The 12,565-nt window shown below is 37.6% G+C and overlaps 1 protein-coding gene across 1 annotated transcript in view; it reads right to left on the bottom strand.

Moving 5' to 3' along the window:
- Window positions 1–12,565, bottom strand: part of LOC113019379 (protocadherin-15-like) — a 229,357-nt gene that overhangs the window by 153,535 nt on the left and 63,257 nt on the right. The window contains exons 6-9 of the mRNA XM_080305485.1: window positions 12,216–12,371; window positions 8,901–9,020; window positions 6,373–6,483; window positions 729–899 (exon numbers count right to left, since the gene is read on the bottom strand). Coding sequence (XP_080161611.1) covers window positions 729–899; window positions 6,373–6,483; window positions 8,901–9,020; window positions 12,216–12,371 — 558 coding nt within the window. The remainder of the gene's footprint in view (window positions 1–728; window positions 900–6,372; window positions 6,484–8,900; window positions 9,021–12,215; window positions 12,372–12,565) is intronic.

Raw genomic sequence — 12,565 nt, forward strand, 5'->3', positions numbered from 1 at the left:
TTAATAATTGCAGTTTCCCCTAAGTTTCTAAACCATCTGCAATCTGCCAACAGAGTTTCATTTTACTGGAAATTAGGGAACTAAAAGGTTGTAACTAAAGTAACTCTGTATGATATTACCTAAATCAAGAAATGATAATTCAGAAAAATCCCAGGAGATTAGCAGTTTCTGAAAAGTCAGATGTCTATTCATATTAATGTACAGAATTCACCTGCTTGCTGCTACTACTGCACATTCACCCAGTGTACATACTATATGTATATATATATAATGTTCTCCTCTACACCCCCCCCACCCCCCCCCCCCCCCCCAATTTTTGCACATGTCGAGGAGCGTGTCAGGCTACATTTCACTGTGTGTTATACTTGTATAACTATGCATGTGACAAATAAAGAACCTTGAACCTTGAACCTTGAAATACTAAGACTAGCCCGACTGGCATCAACAATGCTCTGTCTTCCCCATTCTGCTGCTGTTCAAACTTGACCAGGTTGTCTTGACAATGTCTATATGCCTAAATGCATTGAGTTACTGCCATATGATTGGCTGATGTTGTGTTATGAGTAGCTGAACCAGTGTACTTAATAAAGTGGCGGCGAGTGTATACATGTTATCATTGTCCACTGAAGACAGTAAGTGATCCACAAATGGACATTGCTACAAAAATTAAAGCTAAGTACACATAGTACACACAAATACAACAAAGTACAGAACAAACACAAACTTACCGGCTCGGTCAGCTCAAGCACATTAGCCTTATACGTGATGGGACTACAATCACGGGTATTTCCCACAAGCGTACATGGTAGAAACATTGGACCCAAATCATCACCGTCCAGTACATCCACAGTTAGTGTGGTGGTGGCTGTTCGACGGTCACTTGGATTAGGGGCTCGATCCTAGACAGACAGACAGATTTTTTTGGTGATAATGCATAATTATGTGGCTACATTTATCTTTGTGTCTTGAATGAAAAGCGATCAGGATATGATCAAGAAAAACATGTAATAATACAGAAAGGCTGGTTTTTATCTGATATATTCTATATCTAATGCACAGCATTCATGTTCATGTAGCAAGTGTATACACCATACTGTAATCTACAGGGTGGGCCATTTATATGGATACACCGTAATAACATGGGAATGGTTGGTGATATTAAAGTCCTGTTTGTGGCACATTAGTATATGTGAGGGGGCAAACTCCTCAAGACGGGTGGTGACCATGGTGGCCATTTAGAAGTCGGATCTTCTATCCATCTTGGATACAACTTTTGTTTTTCCAATAGGAAGAGGGCCATGTGACACATCAAACTTATTGGTAATGTCACAAGAAAAACAATGGTGTGCTTGGTTTCAACGTAACTTTATTCTTTCATGAGTTATTTACAAGTTTCTCTTTGTTCACAGCCATTGACATTGGGGCGACCGTAGCTCAGGGGGTTGGGAAGCGTATCTGTAACCGGAAGGTCGCCAGTTCGATCCCTGGGCTCTCTGTCCTGGTCGTTGTGTCCTTGGGCAAGACACTTTACCCTACCGCCTACTGGTGTTGGCCAGAGGGGCCGATGGCGCGATATGGCAGCCTTGCTTCTGTCAGTCTGCCCCAGGGCAGCTGTGGCTACAACTGTAGCTTGCCTCCACCAGTGTGTGAATGAATAGTGGCATTGTAAAGCGCTTTGGGTGCCTTGAAAAGCGCTATATAAATCCAATCCATTATTATTATTATTGACATGTCGAAGAGGTTAACACATGAGGAGCGGATCGAAATTGTGTTGATATCGGGTGAACGCAGTAACCGGGTCATTGCAGCAGATTTCAATGCAAGACACCCTACGAGACCACCCATCTCCCATGCTGCAGTCAGCAAACTGCTTGCTAAGTTTCGTGAAACTGGTTTAGTGTTGGATTTGCCAAAATGTGGATGCAAGAAAACTGTCACTGATGAAGAAACATCAGTGGCTGTCCTAGCTTCATTCAGCAAGAGCCCACAGCGTAGCACTCGCCGCATGTCACTGGAGAGTGGCATTAGTCGAACATCCCTTCGGCGGATATTAGCTACTCACAAAGGGCACCCTTACAAACTCCAGCTACTGCAGCATCTCAACGAGGATGACCCAGATCGGCGCACAGAATTTGCAGAATGGGCAAAACAAAAATTGGAACAGGACCCTCAGTTCACGCAGAAGATTTTGTTCAGTCATGAGGCAAACTTTTATGTGAATGGTGAAGTTAACAAACAAAACCACCGCTATTGGTCTGACACTAAGCCACGTTGGGTGGATCCCTCCAAGACTGTTGGAACAACAAAAGTGATGGTTTGGTGTGGTATATATACCACCACATTATGGGTGCCAGGTCCGAGCATTCCTAGATGAACAGTTTCCTGGAAAGTGGATTGGTCGTCGTGGGCCAGTTGAATGGCCCCCAAGGTCTCCCGATCTGACCCCCTTAGACTTTTATCTTTGGAGTCATCTGAAGGCAATTGTCTATGGTGTGAAGATACGAGATGTGCAGCACCTGAAACTGCCTGTGCTGGCATTTCTCCTGCGGTGTTGCTATCAGTGTGTGAAGAGTGGGAGAAGAGGGTTGCATTGACAATCCAACACAATGGGCAGAACATTGAACACATTTTATAAGTGGTCAGAAACTTGTAAATAACTCATGAAAGAATAAAGTTACGTTGAAACCAAGCACACCATTGTTTTCCTTGTGACATTACCAATACGTTTGATGTGTCACATTTCCCTCTTCCTATTGGAAAAGCAAAAGTTGTATCCAAGATGGCCGACTTCTAAATGGCCAATTTGGTCACCACCCATCTTGAGGAGTTTGCCCCCTCACATATACTAATGTGCCACAAACAGGACTTTAATATCACCAACCATTCCCATGTTATTACGGTGTATCCATATAAATGGCCCACCCTGTATTTCATGAATCTTTTGGTGACCAAAATTTCACAAAAATACACATTCAGCAACATAACTCTGTAACTTCTGTCGGTGCTGTGCTTTTTTGGAAATCGAATTTCCCAGAGGAACCCACCCGAGGGATTAATAAAGTTCTATCTAATCTAATCTAATCTAATATTACATAAATTCCAGTAAAGTAGAATAACAAATATGGAAGTATAGCATGCACTGCTCCCACTCCCATCTGCTCCTGTATGATTCACTGAAAATATTCAAAACTATACACAGGAAATGATGTTCAACATCTTTCAGGTGTTTCAGCCTTGCAAGGCATTAACATTTTTATTAGACAAAAAAGAAGCCTGTTTTCTCATTTCTTAAATGCAAATATATGCTAAGGATAAATTAAGTTCCAACATTTGGTCTCACCCATGTAAAATTAAGAAGAGAAAATAATAACAGTTAATAATAATAATTTTAACTTAGATTTGTATAGTGCCTTTCAAGATACCCGAGTAGTAGTAGTAGAAAAAATCATATCAATGAAATACTGAAAACCAAACTTTTTATTCATATTTTGATAGCATGAATAAAATTGTTTATTGGTCCACTGGCTGGACTAAGTTGTAGCACTGCTAACCCACCTTTTCCTTTTTTTGTAAGATTGCATAAAAATGAAACAGCATTGCTGCATTTCATGACATGCTTTCTGGTTATTATGGGATTACAGTTAATTACAGTGAAAATGTTTTGAAGATTTTGATTATTTTCTAACTAAATGACATTGATACAACAGAATTTGGTATTTTGTACAAAGTCAAAAACTCCCACGTGTTGGAATTACAGGTTGATTTCGTTTTGTTTATGTCTCTCTGAGGAGTCACATAAATTTAGATTTTTTTTTGGTAAAAGTTAATTAAATAATGTAGTTTAAAACTCTAGAACTCGGAAATATTCTGCAGGTAATATAATTATCATATAGGTATTAATTTAAAAATAGAAGGATATATGTAAGAGGTGTTTAAATAAATACATTCTTTTCAATTGACCAATTCACATGGTGGTTGATGACATTGAACTCAAAGACAAAAACTGAATCTTAAAATTACTTTTCAGTGAGAATGTTACTATTGTGGAAAGGTTTGAAGCTTTTGAAACAAGAAACACTAGAATGTATGACCTTGGTACACACAAATTGAAAAATAGATGTGTTCACATGACTTGTAACTCAAAAGAACGCCAGTAAACCCTAAGCTGGGTTTCATTGAAAGCCTCATAAAAAAATAGAAATAAGTAAATCCCAAAAAACACAGTCCTACTGAGAGACTGATAGTAAGCATTCTCACAAACATTTCCGTCTATTTAGATCATTTATTATCTTTATTCTCTACAATTTAAATTCTAATATTTACATCTACTTTTCATCTGCAGTCCAGTTGAAAAAAAAAAAAGATAAAACGCAAGAAATAGCCAAATAAGGCTACTAACTAAACTCTTCAACTACTCAACAGTCGGTGCGATCACCACATCTTACTTACAGGAAGAAACCCACGAGATATTATCTGCTATTCAATGTGTGAGTCATCTAGATTTCCATCAGCTTCACATTTTATGTATGCATATGAGGGAGCACTCTCAAATCCTGTTCAGATAAAGCTGCTTTCTGCCATTAAACTCTTCTAAGTAGCACAACTTAAGCACTAGACAATCAAGATATCAGGTATAAACCCTTAATTAGGTTTCCTCAAAGTTCCCATTTTAATATTACTTAATCACATCAAATCATTGCAATACATTATATTCCCAATTACTCGACAGTAAAAGAAAGAAACCGGGGCCTCTGCCAAGAAATGATCTCCTCAAAACTAAAAAAAAAAAAATTTCTGAAACATCTTTAATGAGCAAGATTGAAGATACCATCTAAAAAGAGAAATCAGAAAACACAAATATGAAATAATTAAACTCTGATTGTATATAGTTTAAAGACTGAAAAAAATCATAAAAAAATAGTAGATTTCCATCAAGTTCACAGAGGAGTTTTCCCCTGCTGGCTTCATTACTGTAAGCTATGCTTGACGAGAAGCTGTGACATCACGCAGTGACTCATGACAAGCAATTCTGCCAACACTATCTTGGTGTTTTGAAACTGGACAAGACAAGAGAGAGATGGATCTAAAATTAAAACTGAGAGCACTGTGCAGTCATCGGCTAATGACGAGTCTTGACTATACCCCTGGATAATTGTCTATTGTGACTCTAATAACGAACATACCTTGCAAAACGAACTTCATGTGTTATTTAACATGAACTGAAACCGAGGTTTCATTTCACAGTTCAAGGAATTGAGGCCATGAAGTCATCAGGAAAGTGTTTACAGATCAAAAGAGCTGAGGCTCATCTTTCTACAGACTTCTTTACAACCTGAAGTCTTTTTACTACTAGAGGCCATTAACAATAATGCAGTTTTAAGACAAATCAGTTTTCAGACTCAGAGAATAAGCTAAAAGGACAGTCTATGACGTGGACACAGTTAGCTAGTTTAACATAAAGATTGAAACCACAGACTCTAAAACAGCGGTCCCTAATCCGCGGGCCATGGACTGGTACCAGTCCGTGAGTCGTTTCGTACCGGACCACAGGTTTTCACACAAGGTGTATATACTTTATCTGCAATATATGTACAGCTTAAATGGTCAGCCATGTTCCCAGGGATTTTTTTTTCTTTTCTATTTTGTGGTTGTATGGGTTCAGTTAAGCTTAAACTTTTGTTAGGAATTTATATACAGTAATTTCAAAGCTACTCAAAACACTCTTAATACTGTATTCAGACAAACAGATATGTCACCTTGTTAAGCAGCCAGAAACACATTAATCTTACAGTGTACTGCTGACTCTCCATAGTGCTTTCAGGGCCTTGAGACATATGAATATTTTGCAGAATACTTTCTCGAGAACTGCTTTTGAACGCAAGGTTTTCTTGACACAATAAAAAAAAACTTTTTTGGCACCATCAGCAACACAAACAATTCAAACTTCAACTACAATTTTCCATAACTGTGCTTTGCTTATTGAGTGAAAATCACTATAAGCCACCTTTATAAATAAAACATACACAGAGCTCAGAAATAAAAGGAAAACAATTAGGCTAACAGAGGCATTAGTGATAATTAGGGGTGCTCTAAGAGATCCCTTAAGGCTCACACAACAATACAGAAATAGTGAGAAAAGCTGCATAACATTAATGTTGCCATGATAATACAAATTTACATAAAACAACACTCCAGGCAGCAGTCTACACGCCTACCCATGAGAGATGGCTGATTTTCTTCAGCCATTCTTTATGACAGGTCCACATGAAAGGTGTTCCCTTCAAGAGCTTTAACTTAATATATGATTAAAAAAACCAACCTAACACAGTGCGACATAATAATACACAAATAGAAATGTTGAAAAAAACTTACATTAGCTTGTATGATGACTAGGTATCTTGTTATATCCTCATAGTTGAGTCTTTCTCTGAGAACTACAGAGCCAAACAGTGTCAGCGGGATGTCAAAGGTTCTGTTAGCTGTCTGAAAGACAAACAGATACATTACACACATCAAGAGTGAGTCGCAGCCAGGGTCGGCCATTCACTCTTTCTCTTTCAATACAGTTTTGACAAGGCATGCATTACACTTGTTTGGTTTAAGCAATGAACCTGACTGTGCAATTTCAGTATAAATATATTTTAGATTTCTTGACATGATACAAAACTTAAAAAAAATAATTCATGCAATCTATATTTAAAATAATTCATTAAAATTATTATGATGAGAGAAAAAAATAAAGACTAGTATGGTTATAAAATAGGTGACATTCAAAGAAAAATAAACCAGAAGAAGACACAGTACTGACAACAATTTGCTAAAACAAAAAACAGAAATAAAGAATTTATTCAAAGGAGCTGAGATTCAGCATCAACATTTCTCAACTGCACAGATAACATCTCAGTGTTTCTACTAAAGCTTAATGTGAACAAGTGTTAATTTCTTTGACTAGTTTGTGTCAAAGACCTTTTTTCTGATGAAAACAAGACAATTAAATAAATGCGTGAGGACAAAAATGAGATGACAATATTATGGAGAGACAAGTTCAAATCAGAATTAATTAAGTTTTATAGTGAGGCAGGATGCATTCAGAAGTCATCCAATCAGAAGAATCTTCTTGTGCACTAAGTGCACTACAATTTGATCTGTCTACAACAAACAGGGTAGGAGTAGGGCTGGGAGATTTGAGGAAAATCTGATATTGTGATATTTTTTGGGGGGCTATATCATAATACACAATATATCACCAAATGTTTAAATCCAAATTAACTATTCATTATTTTTCCATTTTGAAAACAACAACAACAACAAAAATCTGAATGAATTGAAATGTTTTATTTAAACCATTTTAACCATCAGTTGACACAGAGGTTACTGTCACAGTAAGTCTCTTTCTGTGGTCAACACTAGGCCTTCAACAAAAAAAAGATAATAGCAACAAAAAAGTACATGAAGCAAGAATTGACGACACAAAATAAAACAATTCAAATTAAAAAAGTGCTCTTTTGTGCTTATAACATATAAAAACTGTAAAATAATTAGTGCAGAGTTTAAAAGTCTTAATTTTGCACTTTCAGCTGGCGGAATATTTCATGCTACTGCTACCTTTTGCGGCAATAGTTTTGCGGCATATTTTGCAAACTACTCAAATTACTGCATCTTGTTCTGCAAGCTCCATGTGAAATCCAGCGAGTCTCGCTTACCCGAAACTCCTCCTGTCACCATATTTTACTGGTAGTAGATAAACACGCATGCTCAGCATTGTGTCAGGTAGAAAATTTTCTGGGATGGCGGAATTAATGATGCATTCACAGTGCGTAGGATAAAAGAAAAACTCATGGCGACTGCTCAGTATTTACATGTCAATTTATACTCAGTGGTTACGATAAAGCCATTTTAACCATCTTACGTGGACAAACTCATGATTATGTCGCCCAGCCCTAGGTATGAGCTCCCTGTTTCTCATGAAAACGTAACAAAATGTCAACACACAAGGAGGAGATGAGTTGACATCCTCTACTGACACATTTAGCAGCTCTCACTGGCACAGATAAACTTTTACACAAAACCTTTTGGTCAATTAAATCAACTTCGAATGAAAGTAGACTAAAAATAAAAGAATTAGGATGCCTAAATTATAACTAAAACTAAATGATGTTTAAGTCAAAAGACTCCTTAAAACAAATTTGGTGTCAAAATTAACACTGATGTGAACATTTAAAGAGATAAGAAACGGTGCTACAGCTGACTTTATGAAGAAGATTAATTGTGCAGTCTTTAGCAATGATCACTAATCTTAGAACAGTAAATGCCTTTAGTCAGTCTGCTACTGAACTCAGGTAGCTCAGTTAAACCCTGAGACAGTGAAAAGTAATTTACTCCAAACAGCCTTTAACATTAATTATGGCTGAGATGAAAGTAAAGCACAAGGAGAATCTAATGTAATAGGCTACTGTTTTTGAGCATCAAATGAAAATTTCTAATATTTTTTTTATTGTTTATTACATTAATGTTGCTATAATGTATATTTTATATAAAGATGTAAATAGGGAATTGTAAGTGCTCCTTTCTGGATGTTGGTTGTCTTTTGCTTAATTTTGCTGGTGTGCATTAGGAAACCAATTTGTAACTTGTTTTTAGAAACTGGAGCAGATTGTTAAAAAATATGATTTCTAAGATCAGTTTTGGCAAGAAGAAAAAGTAAACAGTGCTCAACTGTGATCTCAATCAAAATTTAAATCAGTACTGCTTTATACTCTATTGTCAAAGAGAAGAAAGAGGAAGAATAAAGAGGCAGAAGCACTAAAACTGCTTATGCAGCTTTGCTGCTTGGTCTCTAGTGAACATATACCCATGCTACACCATGTTGACAGAGATCAGTGGGCAAGTGGATGACCTACCGGGTCTCTCGGATTGTACTGGATGGTGTACTCTATCTGTCCATTGGGACCGTCATCAATGTCTGTTGCTCCATTGTTTCCTGAGAAACCAGAAAAGATAGTCGTTCCAACTGGAGTCAGCTGAAAACACAACAGAAAAAGAGAGTTTTAATATTTTTCTCTATACACCTTTAGTGCAACAACCAACACTGTGCTGTTTGTTTGTTTGTTTATTTATTTCAATTTAGATGAACAAAAAGAGAAAATATGCTTTGTAGCACATTTAGGTACGAGCTCATTTCCATCTGCAGTCCCTGGATCGGTTAAAACACAGTGAGATCCAGTTCAAGTCTATCAGAAGAGACACATACACAAACTCAAATACCTGCACGTATGGTAGCAAAGGGAAAGCCACACAAATCAAAATGTTAATCAATAATTACACAAAAAAAGAAAAAGTTATCATAAACTAAGAATCACAAACTGATGCTCACAAGACTCACAGTCAAAATCTGTTGTTTCAAATCCAGAGAGAAACTACATTAACTTGCACCAGTGTTCAAATTGTTTTTAAGCATATTACAAGTTTTAATTGATTTATAGGACAAAGCTGACTGCGCAAACTGGTGCCTTGCTTACGCTCATTTACTGAGAGCAAAGCTGGACAAATCCCCTTAAACATGGGAGAGCAGCATCATGGAGAATCTTATTTACTAAACATCCATCTGAGTAATATATTACATTATCAAAACTTAATATATTTTATTTAGTAAGTATATGGCATGACATTGCCATATGTCAAATCAGGGTCAAATCAGGCTTGAAAAATTGCCAAAGAGAAACAGTTTGACAAACATAAAATAGGATTTTTCACCACCAACAGGATTCCCAAATTGTTTAAAACTTGTCATGGTGGTATCTTCACATGGTGTGCAGTGTCCTTAAAAAAGACTGAGCAAACTGGACTAATGGAAGACAAAAGAAGACGTGACAGGCTTAAAAAAGTCATGCAGATAAGCAGCATCTGAAAGTCATGTCCTTGAGAAATAGGAAAATACAGAAACGGGGGGGAAAAAAAGACCTGACACAGGACCTGAGAGATGCTCGGACAACAACATTATTGCAGCAGTGTGGATCATCTTGACAGAGAACAGGACAAAAGGCAGCCAACATCCAAAGAAGAGCTCTGAATGTCCCTCAAGATGCCCGGAGAACTATTCCTGAGGACTAAGACTAAGAAATGACAAAAAAGCTTCTCTAATCGAGTTCAGACTTGTTGAAAAATAAAGGTGGTCATACTAAATATTCACCTTAAAGCTCCTTTAAACTCATCGTCCTCATATACTGTGTACTTATGCACTGCATGTTTGCATGTTTCAGTAAATAACTACATGTACTTCCCATTTTCCCACCAAAATATTTAAATAACGAGTGGCAGCTAAAGATTTTGTACAATACTGTAAAATAGCTTGTTGTTGCAGTTGTTTACAAAAACTCACTGATCTGTGAGCCAGTATTTTCCTTTAAATTCAATGTCACAGTCAGAAAAAGATAGCTTGCTTTCATACAGAGAACAGATAAGGCATTCAAAAAGAACGCCATTCATTTTGATTTCATTTTTCTAAGAGAAATTTTTAGGGTGGAAGAGGCACACTTGCCACCGTGCATAGAAGAGACGAACTTTGCCAATATATGTATCGCTGTGCTATATTTTTCGATCCATGTGCCAAGGGATCTGTGATTACGTGTCAAAGCAGAAGTTTAATCTCCAGACAGCACTGGAAGCATCCGCGATTAACTTTAATTTAGCTGTTGCACCAGTGATTTGTTACATCATTTCCCTCAACAGGGTTATCTTTGCCTCCCACTGATCTCACAATGGTCTTCAGAATGTCTCATGCTGTCACTTTGCCACTTCTGGATACAGCTGTAATGAAGCAACTCCAGACTCAAGCACCAGTGCCAGCTCATGAAATCAGCCACAGTGATCACCTTGTACTCAGAAAAAATACTCACTGAACTCATAAATTGTGTCCTAGACATCCTTATAAATAACCATATATCATCTGTCTGTCTTATAAGTCTGACTCAATTGCTTGTAGTCAGTATTTCTTAGAAATAGACAGCAAAGAAGAAGACTAGATTATAAGATTTCAGATGAAAGTGGATGAACACCTTTTGATTTCAAATTTACTGCTTTTGTCTGAGTTCTGGGGCCAATAGAAGTGAATTAGAAAATAGCTGACCACCTAATGAGCCCACTTCCACTCAGATCCCAATAAATGTGCTACTACTTTTAAATTACTACCTACATCTGAATTAATGTTTTCATTTTTTAACTTACTACCGCAAAATAGAATAAATTTATCTTGGCCTTCCACAGGGATCTTTTTTTTTTTTTTACAGTGCATCTTCTTAATTGTATTGTGAACCTTGGTAGTGAATGGAGGAAACTATTATAGTAGGAGTAATGAGGAAGTGGAAATGCGTGGGAGGTGATGGGGTGGGGACAAGAATCGGCGACAACCAGAAATTTATATAGTGTGGCAACGAAAAGGTGGGAAAGGTTGAGAAAAGGTGACATAATGAAGAGGTGGGAGTGGTGAGGGGGCATGTGAGTGTGTATATGTGTGAGAGCCAGGGAGGGAGGGAGAGGTGTTCTGCAAAAACAGAGGAGAGGCCAAGAGAAAGAAAGGGAGAGACTGAGAAGACAGATTGAGTTGGACAGGCTGTGGAAGACTGTATAATGAGATATTCTACCGGGACTGCTAGGACTGTGCTGGCAGCCGGCTACATGTATCCTTGTCCAGCTTAAGTTTGAACCTCCTCTAGTTATATTTTTGCTTCTACAGACTCTGGAGAACAAACTAACTGTGGGATTGGCATCATAAAGATTATTTTGGAAACCCCAGAATAACAGATATAGATCGCTCATATAGCTGCCCAAGAACTGAGATTTTTTTTCATTACTGTTCACTACCTTGCCCTTCAACTTTGGTATGACAGCAAAAACGCACACAAAAAGCCAGACGATGTGCACTGCTGCATTTTCTCTATAGAATATATAAAAGGGCATGACTGAAAGAGCAGCAGTGGAAAGGCTTAGTGTACAGTACACTTGATATGTTGTATTCATGTATGACTGAGCTGCAGCCCCCCTACAAACACACTCGGCTCTCAAACTCAAATCGATGACTTTGATTAATACTTTCACAACAGCAGCAGCTGTGCAGGTCGGTTTAATGAATGGCTTTATTGCTTTATTTCTTTCTTTTGACTTATCTTTTCTTCACAGACAGAGATGGCGCACGTTTTTGTGTGCGACTGGGTTTTTACCTCATTCACGGCGACGTAGTATCTCGGCTGCTGGAAACGGGGCACGTTGTCGTTGCGGTCTCGAACAACGATGCGGACCTCGTGTAAAATCACAGTGCCTATCAGCTCATTGGTACACTGAACCTGAACCACGATGGAGTGAATGTACGAGGGGGGCTGGAAAAGAGGAAACACAGGAGGAGAAAGAGGTTCTTAAAATGTTAAATGTGCAATTTTAAATCAAGTATATTTATCTTGAGGGAAAAAAAGATGTTACAAAAAAGGACTACACAAAGACTTTGTGTATTGTATTTACTTTTTGTGCCAAATCACACAGTCAAAAACAAGCGCTGGATTACTTTAGAACAGGA

The sequence above is a fragment of the Astatotilapia calliptera genome, chromosome 8 (assembly GCF_964374335.1).
Source record: "Astatotilapia calliptera chromosome 8, fAstCal68.1, whole genome shotgun sequence".
Taxonomy (NCBI): domain Eukaryota; kingdom Metazoa; phylum Chordata; class Actinopteri; order Cichliformes; family Cichlidae; genus Astatotilapia; species Astatotilapia calliptera.